This window comes from Anastrepha obliqua, chromosome 6, assembly GCF_027943255.1.
Source record: "Anastrepha obliqua isolate idAnaObli1 chromosome 6, idAnaObli1_1.0, whole genome shotgun sequence".
Classification (NCBI taxonomy): domain Eukaryota; kingdom Metazoa; phylum Arthropoda; class Insecta; order Diptera; family Tephritidae; genus Anastrepha; species Anastrepha obliqua.
The window spans coordinates 79,539,639-79,564,597 of record NC_072897.1 but is presented as its reverse complement, the minus strand read 5'-3'; the positions used below and the strand labels follow the sequence as shown (position 1 = coordinate 79,564,597).

The 24,959-nt window shown below is 41.3% G+C and overlaps 1 protein-coding gene across 1 annotated transcript in view; it reads left to right on the top strand.

Annotated features, from left to right (window-relative positions):
- LOC129250807 (calcium/calmodulin-dependent protein kinase type II alpha chain-like) overlaps positions 1-24,959 on the top strand; it is a gene marked incomplete at its 5' end in the record, with an annotated part of 91,884 nt that overhangs the window by 25,499 nt on the left and 41,426 nt on the right. Inside the window, one exon of the mRNA XM_054890392.1 lies at positions 10,531-10,625. Within this exon, the coding sequence (XP_054746367.1) occupies positions 10,531-10,625 (95 nt within the window). The remainder of the gene's footprint in view (positions 1-10,530; positions 10,626-24,959) is intronic.

Sequence of the window (24,959 nt, the reverse complement as noted above, 5' to 3'; positions counted from 1 at the left end):
AATATAGTCACGCAGAACAAAACACCAAGCAGCTAGTCATCCAATTTAGACTGGCTTGAAGACATGCAACTTTATTCTGGTGTGAGTAAGCTTTGGTTCGTCATAAGGCTCTTGTCGAACCCGACGAATCACAATGACAGGATAGCCTTTCGGTGGTTGTACTTCGTCGGACCCGAAGAGATGCGCGGACTACTTTAGCCGGCAATTTATATTGCATCCACCGGTCGATAGTTCCAAGTGTCGTGCTACCAGACGGTGGAACATTTGTGCACCACATGCTTTATCCAGCGAAGAAGCTCAGGTAGCCATCAAAGCTAACACTTCTAAAGCCATTAGCCCCGACGGTATCAACATGCTCATGTTGGAAAATTTTCGTCTGACGGTAATAGAGTCGGTCGCACTGACCCCAATAGTAAAGACTCTTGAAGCCCTCCTACTGCCGCTCTTCACAAAAGACCTGACTTCACCACAGCACTCACTGCCATAAACACAAGGGCTAATCGTGGGCTTAATCAAAACTGTTCCTGCAGGAGTTCTGTCTTAGTACCGTTGAACCTATAGAAGACTTTGGATACAATCAGCTACTAGACGATATTCAAGAGTCGTACCTGAAGAGGTAGTCCGCGAACTACTTCTGTGGTCGACAATCGTCTGATATTTCAAAACCAAAAATCAAAACAAAGGAGTATAAAGCAAGGAGTGATACAGGGTAGTGTCCTTTCGTCTAACTCATCTAAAGGTAGGCCCAGGACACTTGCTGTTTCGGCAGGTTGGGTCCAGAGGAGTAGGTGTTATATGAATGTATTTGATGGGGCATGTAAAAAGGTGGTTAGTGTCGTGCGAGGTGCCTTCACATGCTGGACATATTCTGAGTATGTCGGGGTTATTTCTAGATAAGTAAGAGTTTAACCTGCTACGAATCCAGAACGTAGTTGTGCCAAGGTAACGCAGGACTCTCGGTGAAGTTGGAGCTCTTCGTCTGCGATGGGTGGTGGTTGGACTCTAATGACGTCATTCGGAGGTCGGGAGCTTAAGAAGGTGGTAAGGATCTCCTGATGAATGTCGTTATTGGTCTGTATGTTCACTGTCCGATCCAGTACCTGTCGGTCTGTTTTGTCCTGGATCTCGTCCGCGTAATGGAGGAAGTGCCTCCTGACATGCCTGGGAGGCGCCTCAGGCTCAAGTAGATGTCTGCAAGGGTGAAACCTGCGGTGGCACCCAAGTAAAAACTGTTTGCTGGGTAATTTATTGTGCTTCTTCACTGCGAGCATTTGTGTCTCGTTGTGAAGGTATTGAAGAGGGAACATAAGGAGGCAACCCGTCACTGTCCAAATAGCAGTGTTTTGGCAGGTCTGAAGCTTTATCCACTGCGTGTCACTAGTTCCAAGAGACCAGACAGGCGGAGCATATGGTAGTTTAGAACTGATCGGCCTTACATGTCGATAGCAACATTCCTTTCTCTTTGCCCCAAATGCTACCGGCAAGCGATTTCAGAACCTTGTTGGGATATTGGACTTTAATGGCAATAGCGGCTGTGTGCGCAGAGAAGGACAGCAAACTTTCAAAGGTTACACCCAAAATTTTTGGAATGTTAACAGTCGGAATTGGTGTATCATCGACTTTTACCTTGAATTGCAGTTTGACCTCTTTTGTCCAGGTGGTAAGGAGGGTCGCCGTGGACTTCGTGAGGGAATGGTGGAGACTCCCTGCAGTGAAAAAACGAGAAAGATCGGTGAAGTAGACATTCACTTCGGCGCACAGGCAATTGTGCAGTCATCAGCGTATGAGACCAGGGAGCTCTTTCTGGGGGTTGGGGGAGCTTTGATATATAGAAGTTGAACAGCAAGGGGGAAAGGACACCACCCTGCGGAACACCTTTTACTGATGTGTGGCTGGGGCCAGGTGTTGCGTGAAGAGTGGGAGTAGGAGGGCTTCAAGTGTCTTTACTACTGGGAAAGGAGAGTTATCGGCCGATAAGATTCCTCTTGGCTGGCGGGTTTCCCAGATTTATAGATTATTTGTTCCAGTACTTTACCGAGTAGGCAGATTGGTTTAAAGCTGGACGGTTCCGTGAATGATTTCTCGGGCTTGAGGAGTAGAAGCACCCTTTGTCGCTTCCATATTAATGGGAACGTTCGTTCCGCAAATCAAATATTAAATATATGTAGGAACGTCGATGTTGCCTGGGCAAATGACAGTTTAAGTACCTGATTAGGCACCCCCCCTGGGCCAAGAGACTTGTGATCTTTTAGCCTCTTTGTGGCTTGGAGAACCTCATCTGATGACCTCATCTGTGATTCGCGGAAATTTATATGCGGTGGATCTCGAACTTTGTTTCGGAAAAAGTGTGTTCACCACTTCATGCAAGAAGATCGGGCATGTTGGTATTGATTTCTTAGCGACAGCTTCTTGGTCACCACCTTGTATGTTGTCTCCCAAGGTTTGTTTTTAGCAGTTTTCGCCAAGCTCGCCAAGCTTTGATGCTTACGTTCTTTAATTGGTGTTTTGAGGTGATGTTGCGCAGTTTTCTAAGTGATTCGGCTTTTAAGAAATCAGTCTGCCTCTTGCTCGTTGGAAGCTCCATCGAGCCTTAATGTATTCTTTTCACAAAGAATATATGCTCTCGTTTCTCCAAAAGACAGGAGCGTGTTGGTTTGTTGTCATCGTGCGAGACATTGACGCATCGCAAACTCTAAAAATATCACACATAAGAACATGGCAACACGGCAACATTTCATAAAATATACCAGGATTAAAGGTGCTGGCTCTGCACCCTCGGTGCTTCAAACTTAGTGGTTTTTTGTTTTAAGTTTGAATTCCTTACAATGAATATCGCATATTATTGCTGAGTGATCACTGAGTGATCACCGCTGGTGCTCAGTAGAATAATATCCAGGCATGCAAATGCTTCAGGGAGTGCTCTGCCCTGGTCTATAGGGGTGCTTGGAGGTATGTAGCAACTATATACAGAGTGGGCCATATAGCGTTTGCTTTTTGAACCACCTATTTTTTTGAGAAATGGATGTCAAATGTGTTCATAATTTACTTAAAGGTTTGACATTTACGAAATGGGATGCTATACGCTTGAACAAAAGTGGGAAATATTGAAAACCTATTTCCAAAGTGGTGAATCTTCTTTTTCTTTTCTGATTTTCACATCGGTGGCTACGTCAATAAGCAAAATTGTCGGATTTGGGGCTCAGAAAATCCACACGTTACTGTAGAGAAGCAAATGCATCCACAACAAGTCTCTGTTTGGTGCGGTTTTTGGTCTGGCGGCATCATCGCGCCATTTTTTTTTGAAATGAGCGAGGAGCCGCGGTTACAGTAAATGGCGAGCGTTACCGTGACATGCTCAACGAGTTGTTTCCAAAAATTGAAGAGGATGACATGGACGAAATTTGGTTTCAACAGGACTGTGCAACTTGTCACACTGCCAAAGTTACACTCGAACTTTTGGCTACCGTTTTTGAAAACCGAATAATCAGCCGAAATTCCGATATCAATTGGCCGCCTCGGTGCTGTGATTTAAGCCCGTTGGACTATTTTTGTGGGGAACCGTTAAGGACAAATGCTATGCGAACCATCCAGAGACGATTGATGCTTCAAAACACGAAACAATCGAAAATGTGCTTAAAAATTGGGTTGATCGAATGGCCTACTGTAAAGCCAGTCGTGGCAGTCATTTGAACGATATTATTTTTCATTCATAAATGACAATGTTTAATCTTCAAAATAAAAAAAAAGGTTTGAAAAATATGGATTAGTTTTTGTTTTATAGCCGATTCAAAAAGCAAATTTTACATGGCCCACCCTATATAAAAATATAACAAACCTAGTTTTTTACCACGTTCCGTAGGTGTAAGGAATGTTGTCCACGGGACCGTATTGCAGTCTTTTCGCAAACGTCTTGCGTCCTCTTGGTCTTGCTTAGTGTGGCTACATCAACCTTTAGTCCGCAGTGATTGAGATTGAGTTGTAGAAATCTCATAGCTGTCTTATCTTTTGGAGCGCTACTTCAAATACCAGGCGTTTACTACCGCCGGTAACGTGATCAGTGTGGTTGGGTCGTCTTTCTACGTATAAAAGACACTTCGGATCACTTGTGGATGTTCTCGCTATGTGCACTTCTCCTCCGCATTTAAAGCACACGCCTTTGAGGTCGGTTCCGCTCGTACAATGCCTGTATATATGTCGAAAGTCTAGACATTTAAAGCAGCGTCTAGGTTGGATAATAATAATATTGTTTTGGCCGCCTCAGAAGGTAGTGAAGCGATTGCTATTTGCGTACCGCCGTATGTCTTCCATAGTGATCGAATCTGACAGGGATCTACGTTGAAGTTGAGAAGCTGGGGGTTTAGTGCTAAGCAAACCTCTTCAAGCGTAGTTACTTGGCCAATATCGTGGATCTCAAAGATTGATTCTTCTGTTAGCGATTTTACTTCCTGAAAGAGCCAGACCCACTCTTGCTTGCAGTTTCGCCGTATTCACATCTAATTGCTTAGTCAGCTGGAAAAGTAGATCCACATTTCGAGTTTTTTGGATTTTTGAACCAGCGTGTTCATACCTTTCAGAGGGTCTTAATTTTTTACTGTCTTTAAGATGGCTGGGTAAGAATATTCGCCCGTGCTTCTGACAGTGATAGCGTCGGAGCGAGCAGGCTTACTCTTTGTGAGCTGCGGTTTATTTACAGTTACTCACTTTTCTTCTGCTGCTTTATTTTCTTCTGTCATTGCCGTGGCTGCGATTTCTGAGACACTGATAATAGCTTTTGGGCCCTCCTTCTCTTTTTTAGATGGTACTTGTCAAGATAATACTTCAGCTGGAGTTCGTTCATGCTTGCTTTGTCGCTTGCTGTTCAATTTGCTTTAAAGATGGAGTCGTCTGCGAATACACCGTATCTTTTTTATTATGTTCGCTTACCAAATATCTTGTGGTTGGGTGGCTGTCTAAGGCCATGAGCGCAGCTTGGCTGTCGCTGCAGACACATATAGATCTGCCACTCCATCTGCTTTCCACAACAAAGTTCAACGCTTCTTGAACAGCATACAACTCCGCTTGAAACACAAATGCATGCATTCCAAGAGTAAAGTGTAGTTTTGTTCTGCTGGCTTCCACGTAGACCCCAGAGCCGGAGCCGTGTTCGGTGCTGGAGCCTTCCGTCAAAATGCGAAAACAGTGTTTGCCGAGCTCATTTTCAGAGTTTGACCAGAACTGATCCTCTGGCAGCAATACACTGTATCTTTTTTCAAGTACAACTCGTGATGGCATGGAGTCAAAGGGCATGGAAAGAATCGTTGGATCGAAGTCCATGCCTTCTCTGTTTTCCAATGCCGGACAGGTGCCGTACCAGTTCCCATTGTGTTTCAGCCTGCAGATGGCCTTCAAGGCCTCTCCTTGGATGAAAGCCTCAAGTGGTGGCAAACCAATCAGAGCATCTAATGCCCGGCCTGAAGTAGTCGGAAAGCTCCGGTGCAACAGATGGCCACAGTGCGTTGTAGTCTCGATAAGGTCCTCCTGACTCCCACGAGAGAGAGTCTACTCATTCAAACCACTGATGCATAGGTGATAATAGGACTTATCATAGCCGTGTAGATCCATAGGACCTTGCTAGGAGAAAGACCCCACGTTTTCCCAAAGACAAGTTTGCACGCCCAAAATGCTGTCCGTGCTTTGGATGTCTTAGTTTCAACGTATGACTTCTAAAGAAGTTTACTATCGAGGATTACTCCAAGGTATTTAATTTCTTTGGATAGCTGGATTGTGACTCCTTTTAGCTAAGGCAGAACGAGTCCATCAAGCTTCCTCCTTCTGGTGAAGAGGACAATACCAGTTTTGGTGGGGTTTGCCGATAGCCCATATGTACAGCACCAAGTGTCAATCATATCCAGAATTTTCTGTACTTTTCTACAGATGTTCATACGCGAAGGGTCCGTTAGCAAACAGGCAACGTCGTCCGAATATGTTTGTGTGTAGACTCCCGCATCATTTAAGGTGGTGAGTAGAAGATCGATCACCATGCACCAGAGCAATGGACACAGCACACCACCTTGTGGGCAGCCTCTATTAACCCCGGGCGACACCAGGAGATCCTCCTCCGCCCTCATCGCGACGATTCTTTGGGCTTGCATTGAACGAATCCAATTCACCAGCACCCGGTCTACACCATGTCTACTGACAGAGCTGCCCATACTGTCAAAAGTGGCAAGATCAAAAGCCCCCCATAGCGTAGTCCCTCCTGTCAATGGCCTACTCTATCCCAGCAACAAGGTTTTGCAGTGCCGACTCGCTAGATTTTCCGCTTTGATAGGCATGCTGAAATGGAGAGAGTGGGTGAACCTTCAGCGACCTCTGACGCATATGCAACTCCACTAGCCCTTCGAGACTTTTCAGCATGAAAGAGGTCATGCTGATAGGTCTAAAGCTTTTGAAGCTGATGTGGTCATCTCTCGCAACCTTAGGGATGAAATCGACCCTCACCATCTTCCACGAGCGTGGTATAAAAGCCAGTGCCAGGCATGCAGTGAAGATTTTCTTCAGGACTGCAGTCAATGACTCTATGCCTTCATTCAGCATGGCACGATAAATGCCATCTGATCCGGGGGACTTGTAGCAGTCAAAAGACTCGATAGCAAATCGAATGACAACTTCATTCACCACAGATGTGGCAACGTACCCATCACGCCGAGAAAGTGTAGCAGCTCTGACAGCAGCCTCTTTCGCTATGGGCTGTTGCCGGCCAATGCTTATCTGATTGCCTGGAAAGTGGGAGTCCATCAGCAAGCTGAATGTCTGACTTTGCTTCTCCGTGAAGGAGCCATCAGATTTCCTCAGTGACCCTACCTTTGCGGTTGGATTCCCTTTGAAGATCCTAACCAATTTCGCCCTGCCACTTCGAGATTCAATACCGCCGCAGAATTCCCTAAAAGAAGCCCTTTTCGACTCACGAATTGACTTCTTCTATTTCCTCTGAAGATGACAGTATCGCTCCCAGTCCTCAGCAAGATTAGTTATGAGGGCCCGGTTTAGAAGTTTTTCTCGGTTCCAGCACGGGACGGGAGTCCGATCAAGGAGAGTTCGAATTGGACAGGCTGACTCAAAACATTCAACTAAGGCAGCGTGGGTTTCTCAACTGCCACCTGAATCCCCTGTTCTTTCCGAAGTCTTGGTGGCGTCACCTCAAAGCCCCGAAACGCCGCCCTAAACTTCTGCCAGTCTGTTTTTCTGGGGTTTCTGGAGGGCAATGGCATTTGTGCCTCCTCGCCATACTGAAACTCAATATACCTATGCTCCGAGCACGAATCTTCGGCAAGGACTCTGCAGTTCCTTATTGACCACCCAAATTTTGAATTTGATAAGGTGAGATCAATCACCTCCTATCTTCTAGCAGTAAAAAACCTAAGCTGTCTGCCCTTGTTATGTATGTTTGGGCAAGAGGAAGCCGAGAACCCTGCTCATTGCGTTTGCTGCTGCCCCAGAATGTATGCTGGGCATTAGCATCGCAGCAGAGAACAATACCCAGACTGCAACCGGAGGCAACAACCCAACGCATCAGCCGGCTTTTGCAGTATTTAATCTCTGCATCAGTCAGCTGATGATCAGGCCCTAGTTTTCCGATCACAGCCTCAGGTCGTGGGCCTATAAGATGGCTTGGCTACGCCCTTGGATATGCTCGGGCGAAAATCCAGCTCGCCATCCTCCACTAACGAAATTTTCGCCAGGCAGACAGCACAGCAGAACCATCGCCCGCCACATTGACTGGCGCCGATATCACGCTTGTACCGTGGGGGGTCGTGGCGCGGATATCAGCATCAGCTTCAAGACAGGGAAGTGTGCTGCTTTCAGCCTACGTCACCCTCCGCTTACGTCGACAGCGATACCATTTTGAAGCGCCAGTGCCCGCCGAGGACCCGGTGGGTTCTGTGGGTGTCACTTCCGCCGACCGAGGCCTTTTGGAAAACACAGACGCAGAAGGGCCGACAGAGCCGGATGAGGATTTCTCCCGCATGAGCGTTGCCGTCCGCTTTCTTCTTTCCCTTCTTGCTACGCTCTTCGATTTCCCGGCTTCGTTGGTAGGTCGTGCCGCCACCGAAATAGTCTCACAACTCAGGCTCTCTGAAACTGGGAAATGTGTTTCAGTCTCTGAAGAAGAGGATATTGCGATAGCAACCCCCGTCTCCTCCAGGATGAGCTCTCGCTCGTAGAGCTGAGAGACTTGGGTAATGGTTGGGGTCTCCAGAATCCATACCCCTGCCGCCAAAGCGGGTGGATTGCCGATTGTGTGGGTTCCACCTGGAGTAATTAATTCATCGTTTTACATTATCTTTTCGGTTTTTGTTCGGGACTCCTCCCTAGCCAGATTGGTTCGCGGATGGCAACCTGATTCTATGCCAACTTTGAGTCATCACACAAGTGTTGGAACCTAACCCAGCTGGAAAGGCCACTATTATGATGCCAGGGCTTCCCTATTCATCACCTGGGACGCGCCCGATGGGAGATCAGGCAACTCTACATGAGTTTACGTAGAAGTTATTTCCGTTTTTGCGGAAGCTGTTCCACCTGCTGCTGCGTGCCACCTTCAGTTTAGCCGAGACATTTTCTTTTAATGTGGATGATAGTCTGGATACACACTACAAAATATGGATCGCTGAATTCCTGATTTTTTTTTTTTTTTTTTGAGACTTTTTAAACACTTACTTACTTAATGAGTCTCAGGTAGGGCGAACGTTCTTTGGCCAAACGGTTCCCTACACTTTCGCACTATTCACCATGTTCAATTGCAGGTATAACTACTAACTGTTTCCGCCAGCGAGGTATATTCTTCATCTTCAACCTGATGGACTTTGTGCACTGGCATTCTCAACAGAGCTGCTGTTTCCTGTATCACTGCAAAAGACACTCTTTCAGCAAACGTCCCCGCAGTGTTGTGTATGCTGCAAGGTATCATTCGTCCATCTGGAGAACTGTTGCCTGTGGGCTTCCCGTAAAGTCTCTCTATAACTGACATCAGACTTTCATAGTCACCGCCATTGGCTTCGGGAATTGCCTGCAGTACTTCGGCGGCGGAACCGTTAAGTCAGAGAACCAGTGTGCCGACTTTATCTGCAGCCTTTAATTTGGGACCACTGGTTGAAAAATTTGGAGGATTCAATAGTAATTAACACAGGCGAGTTTTTACTGCATCTACTTCAGCCTCAATCGTTTCGAGTCTTCTCTGCTTCTAACTTAGATATGTTGAAATCATGCCTTTCCATCTGCGCATGTATCTTCGACGACAGCTCCGCTAACATTTATGAAATTTGCGATAAAATTTGTGACTAGATTTTCAAAATCTGCGGTGACATTTCCGATGATATTTGCGGCGACATTTGTGATATTGTAGCCATTATTACATACATGTATGTTCCGAGTGATGGTCGTGAATTCTCCTCCTCTTTCAATTTAGTCAATGATTGTCAGCTTCCAGTTGAAACACATATTCATTTCCATTGACGTCCTCTGCTTCCATGGCCCCACGCAGCAGTACTCTGTGTAACTTCTTCTCTACTATAGACCTGAAGGAAAATAGGCCACTAGAAGCGGGGCAATAAGACATAGTGTGCAAGAAAGGGATCAAATGCTGGCTACGGTCACGTTAGGATCGTAACCATTATTTCAGAGCTTTCCGGACTGGTGAATTATAAACCTTCGCCTGCAATTACCACAACAAAGTTCACAGCACTCCTATCCTGGAAACGAGACCTTGTAAGACATGCTAGCTTACTCATGTAAACACGGATGGGTCAAAGCTCAAGGGTAGGGTGGGCGGTGGATAGCTTTCAGCTCTGCCAGTGTCGTTTCTGTTCAGATGAAGATTTGACGTTCTTAGTAGAAAATTCTTCAATGAATTGGAAGATCTCAATACAGTAAATATCAGGTACCATCTGCAGTTTTTGATCAGTTTACATTGGTTTTAGGAGTGATCGGGACAAGTTCCTCATGCGTCATCATAATGGAATTTGAGCCGAAGTGTATCGTATAGTGCACAACATTTTAGAACATTTACTAAAGGCTATAAAAACTGATTCGGCCGTTGGGCTTTACGCCAAAGGCAACATGGAAAGGATGCACTTCTCCTCTGTTATATATAGAACGTGGCGCTTTCGGAAAACCGCTACTTTATACTTGGCTACTTTGCCAATTGAGTGACGTCAGTACAGAAAATAATTAGACGTTTGTGTGAAAATGTGTGTGTGCAGTATTCATTTTATCATTTTTAACTTCCCACTTATTCTTATTTTTATATGTTTGTTTTCTGCACTGACGTCACAGCTGTTGCGACGGCGCAATCTTGTATTCTTTCATTATTGTATTGGATGCAAGCGAAATATAGGGCGCATTTTTTTCATTCTATTATAGTTTCTTAAATTATAGAATTTATAATTTATGAATATCATGAATACAGACTACTAAGAAAATTGTTGTAGTAAATAGATTTTTGAATACGCAAATATTTATTAATTTACTTATTTTAAATATTACATTTTTCAGAAAAATTTGTGACCCCCATTTAACAGCATTTGAGCCCGAAGCTTTAGGCAATCTTGTCGAAGGAATTGACTTTCATAAATTTTACTTTGAAAACGGTAATTATGAAGAAAATTTATCAGTATTTTCAGTATTACTTTTGATTTGTTTAATTTTTTTAAATAGTCAATTTAAGTAAAATTATGTACATACGCTTATTATTTAAAATCCTTTTAGGGCTAATTTCTCAACGTATATAGAAAGTTTTGTCTATGTAGCTATGTCTTAAATTATCCCATACATTTTTTTTTACATAATCGATCTCTAATTCTGTTTAGTATGTGGCATTAGCTGCTATCACTTATCTAAACAACAGCGGCTATTTGTCGATTGCAGTCGTAGATATGTAATACATAGTACTATTAAGACATGGAGAAATTGGCCCTTAGTCGTTCTTCGAGTGAAAAGAAAGATACATACATTATACTAAATATATTTAATTACATAAGTGGTGTTCTAATCCATTAAATTTTTATTAACTTTAAACTAATACCTGCATTCTTTATGTGATACTATTAATAAGGGGCATCGTCTTCGATCATACGTCCACCACTGGCAATCCATTCTGCATAGCTACTCTTTCGTATATCAGCTAAGTCGACACATTGCGGTTAGTTAGGTTGGTTAAATTTAGGTGGTCGGCCCTAAAAATTGTTAACGTTGAGCAGTAGTTGACTTCCTAAGTGTTGTAGCCTGACTTCGGAGTGGTCTGTACTCACAACTTCTTTTCCGAATAGCGGAGTATATTTCACTAATTACAAATTTTAAGGTTTAAGGAAGATTCATCACTTAGCGATGATCAAGCAAAGCTGTGCACTTGACCTCTATGTTGCCTGGAAGGCTGACAATGTGTTTACGAAAGGTCTCAATGATTCTATTAAACGAATGGCGGCATTTCAACACTACTTATCAAACGGACGTTTTCTAGAGAAACGACTTTTAAGACAGCCACTAAACACTAAAGAAAACAAAAAACACATAACAGCGCCCAATCCTCTGCTCATAGATGGACTCGTTTGTTTTTTCAGTCAATATTGGGGATTGCAGTCAATATTGGGGGTTGTAGATTAGGACTGCTAGTTAGGTAGGCATAGTGGTTGTCGGTTGACACACCTAGGCCAGCTGTAGGCCCATTGTGATACCACCGGGACTCTCCTCACTCTACATTGTCTTCATTGAATCAACCTGTGGCTTTAATATATCTAACAAGGCTTGTTATTTTTATATTGGCTACTTCTGCCAAGTTATTCAGGGAACTTTTTCCTAAAATATTGAACCTTCCTTCTATCTCTTCTTCGTCGATGTTGTTACAGCTTCTGCAGTAGTCGTTATAGGGTGCTCCCAGTCTACCGGCATGCCTGCCAATCAGACAATGCCCCTGTAGTTTCAACAATCGGTTTGTGCGGCCCATGTTCCATTCCGGCCACGTCATTCTACTAGTTGCACAGGTCAGGAACGAGACCATCATAGCCTGTTGGCAGCACTGATAGTGTGTTTATCTATAAGCATCTTGTAAGTTGCTAAAGGTATAGGTATGTTCGCTTTGTCTGGTTGTATCGGTAATGTGGTACCCAATCTCGCTAGCTCATCAGCTTTGCAGTTGCCTTCTATGTCTCTATGACCCGGCACCCAGAGCAGGTTTATTATAAAGTACTGTGATAGTTCTGTCAAAACGTGGATACATTCTTTTACTGTCTTCGAGTTAATATTAGGCGATTTTAAAGCTTTCAGGGCCGATTGGATATCTGAATATATGTTTATATCCCTTGTGGTGAGGACACTATTATTTAAGTCTAGCAGGTCTTCCCTGCTAGCCAAAATTTCAGCTTGAAATACCCTGCAGTGAACCCTTACCGGAATGAGATGTTGGCATTCATTCCTTCAGAATGAAGGCCTCCGCCTACTTGATCATTTAGCTTGGAACCAGTATAGATGCTGATTCCGCTTCTATTCTCCATTACCCCATTGTCCCAATCTTCTCTCGTTGTGAAAGTTGTGGTAAAGGATGTATTTACATGGAACTCTACTGAGCTACAAAAGTCTGTCGTTTGATGTAGGAAGAGGTATTCGTCTATTATTCTTGCGTGACTTCTTTTGTTAGTGGCTAAGTTAGAAGATTCTCTTAACCTAAGTGCCAATTTCGCCACCAGTTGTTTGCTGTAATCGTATGTTTCCACGAGAGCTTCCTATCTAACTAGTCCTAGGTAGTTCGCCTCTTCTCTAATTGACAGTGTGATTCTCTCAAGGGTAGGGGGGCTTAGAACAGGTATCCTGTATTTTCTGGTGAACATGATTAGTTCTGTTTTGTTGGGATTTTTCCCCAAGACTACTCGATGCAGCCCACCGGCTTACATCGTCCAAAGCTTTTTGTATTATGTTGCAGAGGGTATCTGGGAATTTCCCTCCTATTAATATTGCAACATCGTCTGCGTAGGCCACTACGTGTATCCTCCTTTCCTCTAGATTCTTCAACAATTGATTCATTGCCAGAATCCTAGGCAGATGAGAAAGTACACCGCCATGAGAGGTGCCGCTCTTGACGGATCTGTGTATCATCGAGGGGCCCAACGTCGAAATTATGAACCTGCCTAGTAGTAACTGTTCTGTAAGTTTCAAAAGGCCTTCGGCGACACCCAAATCAGTCTTTGCGCTTGTTACCTCCGGTAGGATGTTGTTGAAAGCGCTCTCTATGTCTAGGAAGGCTACTAGACAATATTCTCTATTCTCTATTGATTTTTCTATCTTTGAAACTAGTGAGTTGAATGCTGTCTCTGTGGATCTATCTTTAAAGTATGCATGTTGTGATCTCGCTAGTAGCGACGTTGTCAAGTTTTTCCTTATAGAGGCGTCTATTAATCGCTCTAACGTCTTTAATAGAAATGAGCAAAGGCTAATAGGTTTGAAGTCTTTAGATTTCGTATGCGAGCTGGTAGCCTTTGGTATGAAAACCACCCTAACTTCCCTCCACCTCAGGGGGACGTAATTTAGTCGTAATGTTGTTCTGAATATGGTTATCAGCCATTTCGTAATGTTGCCCAATGTTTGTTGCACTTGCGCAGGGATTATCCTATCTGGTGCCGGTGTTTTATATGTTTGGATGTTTTCTACAGCCCAAATTATCCGGGTTTCTGTGACAATGTTGGGGATGTCGGAACCTAGTATCGCATCCGAAGTAGGGATATTGGTGGTTATCGCTTCCTCTGAATTACCTGGGAAGTGAGTATTTAGTAATAAGTCTAATGATTTTTCGCTGGATTCTGGCTGCTGAAGATACCCTATGGGTTGAGCAGACTTGGTTAGAATTTTTCTCAGTCGAGATGCCTCTACCGTAGTCTCGATCTCCCCACAAAACGTTCTCCATGAAGACCTTTTTACTTTCCTCATTTCTTTCTTATATATTTTTAGTTTGTCATAATAGAAGTCCCATTCGTTTTCACTTTGGGAGAGTTTGGCTATGTTAAATTGTTTCCTGCAGTTCTTTTGTAGCTTATTCAGTTCGGGTGACCACTAGGGTTGCTTCTTCTTCCCTCTATGCTTAGCTGCTGGACAAGCCTTAAGCAGGGCTTGTTTGCAGCAGTTGTTCAGTCTATTGGCCATGATCCGTGGGCAAACGTTTTGCTAGTTCTTGAGAATATCTTAGCCAGTTTGTTTGCCTAGGGTTTCTGCATTCTAGTGATTTAGGATGAATGACCTCATCCTGGAGCGTGCATTCTATATATCTGTGATTAGAGAATGAATGTGCATTGAGTTCCCTCCAATTCACTATTCTATCTATAATTGAGTCTGAAACTAACGTAATATCAAGAACTTCCTGACAATTACGTACAATAAAGGTAGGCTCATTACCGTGATTGCACTGCAGTAATTTGGTTTCCATAATAAAATTAAAGAGTGACTCACCTCGCCCGGTAATATTTGAACTACCCCGGTAGTGTGATGGGCGTTTGCGTTGCCTCCCAAAAGTAGTTTGTTGCCTTGAGCTTCGCTCTCCAGTATCAGCTCTTTTAGCAGGTTCGACGGTACTGAATCTCCGTGAGCCATATAAAAAGACGATAGCCGGTACTTGTTACCATCTGTCTCCCAGCTTATCGTAGTTGTGTCTGTATTGCTATATTTGTAGATCATAAATATGGTTAGTTCTGTTTTTGCCATAATACAAGACGTTGATTTACCTTCACAGTCCGCTGTGTACAGCCTATATTTTGGTGTCGTCAATCCGCTAATGCGCCCTCCATTGATCCATGGCTCCTGAATGAGGACAAAATGAGGGTTGTCTGCTGCCATGCGATCAATTGGGGCTTGCGATGCTAACTTACTGTGATGAAAATTTATTTGAAGAGGAAGCCTTCTTTGCATTTTCATCTTCTTGCGACTCGCTCAAGAGTTCTCTTTCTGAGTATGTTGTACTCGAACCAGCTATAAGCTCAGTTGCCGTACTCGTACTCATTTTCTTGAGTCTAGCTGTGAGCTCAGACCCTGACGAGCAGTAACCTTCCAAGTCGATGCTCTCGACGTCACTTGTGGACTCCATAGGATGTTCCTCAGCGTCATTACTTTCCATGTCTGAGGTTAATTGGTCGCTAGCATCAGCATCTGTTTTATAGGTAGCTTTTCGCCAAAGGTTCTAACGAGTCGTTCGTTAATAACAGCATTACTTGCGTTGTGGCACGTTTCGTCACCACACCGTCTACTGTTTCAGTATTGTCAAAAGCCTTGACAAATTTCGAGCCCGCCGTTGGAAAGCCTGGATTGCATGCATTTATTATTTGCATGATTTGCTGTGGGTCGGAGGGTGTAGGAACCCAAACTCGTGCCCTCGGTCGAGACGGGATATCTTCTTTGTCTACTATCACGAGCTTCGCTCCCGTATAGACTTCCCCGATCTTCGTTATTGCTGCTTTATATAGCTTTACCGACCTTTCGTCGTCGTAGGCTATAATTTTAATTTGGCCTTGATACCAGTCAGCGTCAGTACATGATGGTGGCGGACCTGGATTTCTTAGTATATTTTCAGCGTCACATTAGTTAGAACAGCCTGCACCTATTTCTATTGGGCCCTGGGAACTCTTCCTTCGGGATCACCTTCATCCAGGACGTGAATGATGATGCGATTGCGAGCCACTTCTGCAAACGTTTTATTAGGAGCTATGCCTCGATTTTTCGGTCTTTTCGCTGACGGTTAGACCTCTTCAGTAGACCTCTGTCTCTTGGTGGCAGCTGACGATGTGGTTGGCATTTCGAGCGTGCAGTTAGGTAGTACCTTCTTCGCCTACTCTATCGACTTGTTTACCTCCTTCGTCAGCTCGGCCATTGTTGGTGGTGTTTCTTGCAGCCTTTTAAGTATCTTGACGGCATTACGCCTCTCCAAGTACCCTGCTTTGGTTGGATCAGTGATCCTTACTTCCGGTGAGAGCACTGGCCTCGGTGCTACCTGTGCCAGTATCTTCCCCAGCTCTCCGCATAGCCACAGGATGTCGACTATTTGGTTTAGTTCCGACGACTGTCGCAGAAGTTGCCGATGTACTGGAACTAGGCTTAATCTCAGTCTCAGTGCCAGCGCTTGCCGCCGGTCGACTCTGACTAAGTTTGACTTCAGTCATCGTGGTGGCAGATTGAGAGCTCGTTTTAAACGCTGCTCGTTTCTCGGAGCTTGCTGCCCCTTCTGGTTTGTTTGTTTGTCTTGGTTTTTGTTATTGTTGTTTAAGTTCATAGTTGGTTCCACGAGTGCCGGATAAGAGATGTCGACCTGTGCATAGCTCCGAACTACACAGGCAAGGCTAGTTATTACGGAGGGCCGTAAGCTCTCGTTAACGACTGGGCTATATTTGAAAAAGGGCCCCCAGCTAGGTTGATCCTCGGCACGGGTCGCATGACACCTTGATCCGGCCATTTACCATGCATCATAGTAAAACTCCATTTACAAATGCTGTACTATTAAGGAGTAACGAACAATTGTCCGTGAAGTCTTACCTTAGCTAGCTACCTCTCAACTGTGTGCAGAGTGAGAACTGTAGTATCTATTACCAGTCGGCTCCCTCGGGGAGGGTTCAGTGGAGGGGTTTTTGTCGACCCTAGGACTGCTAAGTAGATATGCATATCATGGTGATATGTGAAACAAAAAATTGGTAAAACTGTTCTTCAACCCCGAATTCAGTTTTACTGTAGAAAAATAAACGAAAACTCCTATCGAAATCGTTTTAAATGACGACAAAATATACGTGTATATATACAAATTATGTATAAAATAACCACACCAAAAACCCACTTATTGAATGAAAAAGTAAATAAGAACAGTCAGACTTCGTATCTAACTAGTTGTTCAAGAACGAAAAAGTCGATGAGAGTGGCAGAGTTTTAGATTCCTCGTCGAAAACTTTGTAGAATACAATATAAGAGATACAAACAATTTTTCAAAAAACATGAAAGGTTATGCTTTCAGCGCAAAATTACTTTGATTTTTTGGACCTAGCTAGACAGCAACATATAAGGATCGGCTTGAGCGGTCTCTGAAATAAGTGTTGTCAACTGATCGACGTTTCATATCAGTATTTCTCAAGACCTGGGTCTTGAAAAATGGAATATGCGGATGTTCTTGAAGCATAGCTTCGTAATGTAAAAATCTTGACTGAGCACATATCTAATAATCTCAGCCTGGCCAACATTTCGTTTCACAGAATATGGACATCATAACTAATAGCTATCCGATGACTCGTTGCTTGAGGAACCTTCTGAGATTTTGAAATATATGCCATGATTAACGAAATTCAAAAGCAGCTTTGAAAAACTACTCAAAAATTTGTTGTTCTACATATTCGTACCTGTTTAAATTGTAACTAACCTACAGAATCTAAAAATTTGAATTTTAACTGAATTTAATTTAAAATATAGACTTGTAACATGGTATCACAAATCAAATAGTTTATTTGTCCGCCATTAATTTCCATGACTGTCTTAATTCTTTCTAGCATGACTTTGTTGTAATGCATAACCATTTCTTTTAGTTCTATTTCATTATTCCACATATCTCTGACATTTTTCCTTAAAGTCGTTATTGTAGGTTTTAGATGTTCGAATACCTCGCTTATAAATAAAATAAGCCCAGCAACTTTCGATTGGACTAAAATCTTCAGGCCAAGGCTTTATTTACCTATATGTACCTACCTACAGTTAAGCACTTAAGTCTACATACAGCAGCATATTTTCTTATTTCCCAGAAAGGGAAAAAACCACTGGCATAGTTTTTTTTTTTTTTGGAATTCATGTTTATTTATAAATATACAAAAATTAAATTATTTCACTTAACCAAAAAAAATAACAAATCCACAAAAAATCAGTATGACAAAAGTCTATATAGAATTCAATTAATTAAAAACAAACAAATTTATTCATTTGAAAACTAGATTTTTTTGAATATTTTTATAGCATTCGAAAGTCTAACACCTTTATCAATCACGGGGTATTGATCAAACTGGTTGCGTAAGCTCTTTCAGCGTTATTTGGTTCCATGCCTCTATCAACTCTTTATTTAGCGATTTTGCGTCAGTTACTATACTTTGTCCAACTTTTCTCTCTAGTAGCTCCCAAACATGCTCTATTGGATTTAAAGCTGGACTATGTGGCGCTTTATTTAGTTGTCTGGCTGCGTAATAAAGGGTGGTTAAATTTTCAAGGCCGATATTGAATGTGAATCACACCTAAACGTTAAGTTTTTTTCTGCATTTCATTTGACATTTTTCAATTTTAGACTAACTCAATTTGAACAATGGAAAGATACACAATCGAGCAAGGTGTTAAAGTTATTCAGGCTTAATATGAAAACGGGCGTTCAAATCAAAATGCATATCGCGCACTTCATGATTTTTTCGGTCAATTTAATCGTGCAAATGTGCGTAGAATCGGAAAAATTGTGCAAAAGTTTGAGCAAAGCGGGTCTGTAGGAGATGTGAAAAAAACCGTGCATGCTCGTACAGCTCGTACTGCAGGAAATATTCCTGCTGTTCGCGATAGTGTGGTTGAAGAGCCGTCCACCTCAACTCGTCGTCGTGCCCAACAATTGCATCTCTCACGCTCGTCGTTGATGAACATTATGCATAAAGACTTGTATTTACACGCTTACAAGGTGCAATTGACTCAAGAACTAAAGCCTCTTGACAATTTCAAGCGTCGTCAATGGTCAGAATGGTGGCAGGAAATGGCAACAGTGAATGACCAATTTTCGAAGAAAATTATCTTCAGTGATGAGGCACATTTTCACCTCAGTGGATTCGTCAATAAGCAGAATTGTCGCATTTGGGCGAATGATAATCCAAGAGTGATTGCCGAAAAACCAATGCACCCACAAAGAGTGATTGTTTGGTGCGGTTTATGGGCCGGCGGCATCATTGGGTCGTATTTTTTCCAAAATGATGCCGGTCAGGCAGTTACTGTGAATAGTTTTCGCTATCGTGAGATGATAACGAACTTTTAATGGCCCGAATTGGAAGATATGGATGTGGACGATATGTGGTTTCAACAGGACGGTGTCACTTGTCACGCAGCTAACGAAACAATGGCTCTTTTGCGCGAAAAATTTGATGGCCGAATAATCTCATGTCGCGGCGATGTGAATTGGCCGCCATGATCATGTGATTTGACACTGTTGGACTTCTTTCTTTGGGGTTATTTGAAAGAAAAGGTGTACGTCGATAAGCCGGCAACAGTTCAAGAGCTAAAGGATAAGATAGTTCGGCACATAAACGGCATAGAATCTCAATTATGCCTCAGCGTCATCGAAAATTTAGACCATCGGGTGGAGGTGTGCTGCCGAGGCCGCGGCGGCCATTTGACCGATATTTTGTTCCATACGTAATTGAGCCATACCCATATTATCATAATAAAGATAAATGACAATAATTTCCTAAAAAAATTGAATTTTATTCAAAATCAACACCGGTCCTTGAAACTTAACCACCCTTTATAAGAGCCCTTCTTCGACACTTCGTGCAGGATGCTTAGGGTCATTGTCTTGTTGGAAACCCCAGCTTTCCTCATGACCCAAGCATTCTACTGATGGCCTAAAATGTTGTTCCAATGTGTTTTTATATTTAGTTTGGTCAATAGTCCTTTGAATATATATGATCTTTCCTACGCTAGATGCAGCTATAGCTACCTCCACCGTACTTGACAGTAAGTATCAAAAATTTTCATTTCCATATCCACATTTCTTCTCCTCCATATTTCAACCTGGCTATCCCTTCCAAGTATATCGAATTTCGATTGATCAGTAAATAAAAGTGCAAGCTCAAGCCGAAGGCTATGGTTTTGTCTGGCTTTTTATGTGGTGTCCTGCTGAAATATCCGCTATTATTAAGATACTATATTTTAATAATTCTCGGATGAACACTTTTTCTGGATATGTAAGACCAATTTCGGAGCCCAAATTTTTGTACTTTTATCGACTTACATCTCTTCTGGACAGCTTTTATGGGCAGGCGGTTCGCTTTTTATTTTCATACGAATTAGTCCCTTTGTAGTTTTTAACAATCGTTTGTACCATTGCTTGAATCTGGTATATTTGCAATTTCGCAGTGAGATTTCTTTTCTTTTCTGTGCTTAATTTTTTTAAATCAGAAGATATTTCTTTTTTCGGGCTCATTTACAATACCAGTGACAAACCATGAAATAAACCATCCATGTAGATACATTTGTAATACATACCTATACATGTATCATATAAATTGGAGCTTCCACTTTTTGTGTGTTTGGCCGAGCTCCTCCTCCTATTTGTGTCGTGCGTATTGATGTTGTTTCACAAATGGAAGCACCTACAGTTTTAAGCCGACTCCGAACGGCAGATATTTTTTTTATGAAGAGCTTTTTCATGTCAGAAATACATTCGGAAGTTTGCCATTGCCTGCCGAGGGGCGAACGGCTATTCGAAAAAACGTTTTCTTCATTTTGGTGTTTCATGGAGATTAGAACCTACGTTCTCTCTGAATTCCGAATGGTAGTCACGCACCAAAGTATTCGGCTACGGCTATTTTTTCAATGCTTGCTTTGCTTGAGTGTACCAAATCGAATAGATGTAGGTAGACTTTTGTCATACCGCTTTGATGTTATTTTGTTAATTTTCTTGTTATAAAGCAAGTGTGAAATTATGTGCTTCATTTGTTTTTTGAATCAGAATTGTTAATAATAATTATCTTGCTCCATCATTGGATGTTTATAGCCTTTGGACTAGGAACCGTATTAGCCCTTTTTTGCACATGCGGCCGGTTATGTATACGGGGCGGTTGGCTACTGACTAAAAAGGTTTTAAGGTTACGTTTGGTTAATTTTATGACGAAGGAGACCTTAAATTTGGGGTACAACTCGAACACCCTAGAAATGTCAATCATTTAATATTTATCTTGCCTGACTACGAAAGTGTGTTTGAAAAAGACTATGGCCCCTATTATGAGTTAGATTCGATCTTCGATATTCGTTGGTTGTCGAAGATCGAAAATCGAATGTCAATTTGGTATTATGAGCGGTGCAGCCCTGTCGAAATTTTCGTTGAATACCGAATTTAGAGTCGAATGCAATTTTGCTTTCGATTGTGTTGCGTATTGTGGGTCAACTTGTTAAAATGTAAGTTGTTTGCGATTATTTACGGTTTTATAGTAACCAAATAATAAATATATACTAATTTTGTTAATTTTATGCAGGTCGAAAGTCGTGAGTACCAAACAGCAATTAGAAAGGCTAGTTTCATTAATGGAAGAGAATCCACAATTCGCAAAAGGGATTTGCACCAAAGTTCAAGCAGCAAAAAAATGAGAGGAATTTACAACGGAGCTGAATTGCTTGGGACCACCAGTTAGAACGGCAGCAAAATGGATTAAGGTTAATAATGGTTTTTTTTTTGTGATGTTTATAGAAATACATTTTTATTTTCCCTTGGCAGGTATGGGCTGAAATACGTAGAGGAACTGAAATACATATTTTTTTCGAATAACGAATAATTGAATAAAGAAAATTTATAATAAAAATAAAACAGAAACTGTGGCGTAAAGGTTTCTATTTAATACTTTTTAGATTTTTCTATAATATTCAAGAGATTTCATCTCTTATGCTGTATTTGCTATAAAAATGTGCTTTTCTTTGTTGTAGATCAGCCTCTGTACTACTAAATTGTATCCATCTTTGGCAAATATAATTTTCCAGGACATCTATTATTTCCGATAGCACAACAGACACAGTGGGTTGAGTAAGTCCAATACTCAATTGGTACGATCCCTGATCATAAAATCGCAGAAATGTGGCTAGCTTTAAAATATTTGGAATGGATTTGGCTCGGGTGCACTGCTGCAGCTGGTTTTCTGTACTGGACAGTAGGTTCATAAACGCCTCTTTAGATAATCTAAAGTTCTTTAAAAATCTGTAAGGAAATTTCTGTAATATTAAGTACGTCAACACATTTCTAGGGGGTTGGATGCGCCCCTCAACTGTTTTCTACTTCTAGCTAGTTCCGCTAATCTTTCATCGTCCGATAAATCGTCGACCACAACTCCGTTGTACTCATTTTCACAAAAAATACTTTTTTTAACTTTTAAAAATGTTGTTAGCAAAGAATTTCAACACAATCGGTTTTTCTTTTATTTTGATTTGCTGTATCAGCTGAGAAAAAATTATCTATTGTAAATGCGTCGAGCGATCGAAATTCACAATAGTCCTATTCTTCAACGAATGAGCACCATAATACCAAATGAAAATTCGTTCGATCAGCGCTTTCGACTACAGTCGAAGATCGAATGTTGCTCATAATAAGGGCCTATATCTTTTGACGCAGAAGTCATAGGCTTAGGAAAATAAGTTAATTCGAAAGCCAATAAAATTATCTACTAGATTATGCTCAAAGGTGTTTTTGTTTTCTTATCAAATAAAAAAAAATCTTGCAACTACTCGTATTTTGATATTTATTTACAGTCAATTATGTATGTAATCTGAAGAACAATATCAAATTTTAAAATTTGTGTTTTCTATTTTAAGAGCAATAGTTGTATTCATTCTGTATGGTGTGGTCATTTTGCATTTGTATTGAATTTGTACTTAGTGTTGCGTTGATTCTCAGTGACCATAGACACGTAAAAATGAATAGTTGAAGTGATATGAAAAGAAAGGACTATTACAAAAATATCAAATTGTGGGATGAAATATCTTTGAAAATGAAGTTGGCAAATAAGTAATAAAAGAAATCGGTGTGTTTCTTCAACTAAAATTTATTGTGCATACATAGATATTTCTTAAGAAAAAGTATATACGTAGTATAGGCAGTGTTTATGTATTTCTGTTTTGAACAAAATAAGATTTATACAAGTCACCTACTCCCATAGCATTTAAAGGAGCTCGGCTACTGCTCTTTGTTCTCTTCTCTGTGCCAATAATAATATTATGCAAAAGGCATATGCATTTTGTAATAGCAATAACCGTGTCAACATTTGTCTCAATTGCCTTCCCTAAAATTCGTCACTTGCTGGTTGTGTGCTCAGAGCGCGCTGTAGTATTTATTGCTTTTCATGGTTTTTCATAAAATTTCGTGTTATCGACAGTTAAATTAGTTTTGGGGAACGGTCGCAACGAATAGTTTTTAAGAGGTTACGCTTTGTCTCCAATTCCAGTTTAGGTAGGTTGTCTCAGGCGTAGGTGTTTTTCATCTATAGTGGCAAAGTAATTTGGGAAATCCTATTTCTTAAAAAAATGCCCGTTTTATAATAAAGCTGTTGCTTACTAGGTAGTGATAAGTGAATTGGTGATAATTTATTCAATATAGTTTCAGTAATCTCTTTTTCTGGCGATATTGTGGAATGTGACAACGAAAACATAATGCTAAACTTCTGTAGGATAGTTCTATGGAAAAAAATCTGAAAATTACAGGATGCGCCATCTTTTATGTCGGTATATAAACGCTGAATAACTTTGTCATTTACCAACCGATCGACTTCAACATACCTGTTTTCGATACGTCAATTCAGTACAATTTCAACCATCGATCGCTTTGCACCAATTCCAGTTTAAGCAGGTTGTCCAAGGCGTAGGTGTTTTCCATCTATAGCGCCAAAGTAGTTTGGGAAATCCCATTTCGTAAAAAAATGCCCGTTGTATAATAAAGCTGTTGCTTGCTAGGTAGTGATAAGTGATTTGGTGATAATTTATTCAATATAGTTTCAGTAATCTCTTTTTTTGACGATATTGTGGAATGTGACATACGAAAACGAAATGCTAAACTTCTGTAGATAGTTCAGAAGAGCAAAGCTGCTGAAGATCGTTTATTAAAAATAGACCAAGAAAAGTTGAAAGTCATTCAGAATAACCAAGAAATGAAGAGTAATGACGATTACAACTTTCTTATTAGTTTACTTCCAGTTATGAAAAATGACGGAAATGCAAAACTGCTGTTTCGCTTGAAAGTAAGCAACATTGCCCTTGAAACAATGAACCCTAGTAATTCAACTTCTGCAACACGTTGGACTTCGAGAAAGGTTGATGCACCAGAAACAATTTATTTTTCAAATACACAAAATAAATTTATTTTACACAGCATTAATTTGTTTGGGTAGCAAAATAAACATCCAAATAAAACTCATTATTCGAGTGTCTCTTATCTTAAAATAACAGCTAACATCTCTTCAGGTGTAGTGCTAGCGTTTGGATTTCTCTTTATTCCGGGCTCAATATTTGTTAGAATATAATCGAGTTTATCTGGAGTCATTTCGTAATACCGAGAAAAAGAGCCTCGCTTTCCCTCAGTTAATTTTTAATTGTGAAATTCTCTATCGAATTTTCCAATAAAATTTATTTCACTTTCTGACATTTTTAATATTCCATGGACGGCATTTTTCAAAGCTGAACCGCTATTTACAACTTGACGCAAGAAAATTAAAAGTTCATTGAAGGCCAAGCATGCGCCAATAAAAACTGTACACTAAAACCCCCCTCACTCGCGCGAATTCTCTAATATTTATTTGTATTTTACTCGCGCGAGTGAAATTCGCTGCCATCGAAACCGCAACCTTATACTTTCAAACACGCTAATTCTTTGTAATTTCGAGACTAATTTTCATGCAATTTGCGCGTACATTCTTTATTGGGTATTTGGTTGAGCTTCTACTCCGATTTGTGTTGTGTGTCTTGATGATGTTCTACATGTGAAAGGACCTACAGTTAATTTAAGTTCTTTTACTCAGTTATTTTGTAAAATCGGTGATTTTATGTTGTGGCTAATTTAATATTTACTTCAGATTATTTTTTTTTATTTAAAATTGGAAAAGTAATGAATTACAATCACAATGATTTTAAAGCATTAGCGGCTAGGCCATCAGCTTTACGTATCATAAGTATTTACAATATTTATATAAGTAGGGGAAAATGGGGAG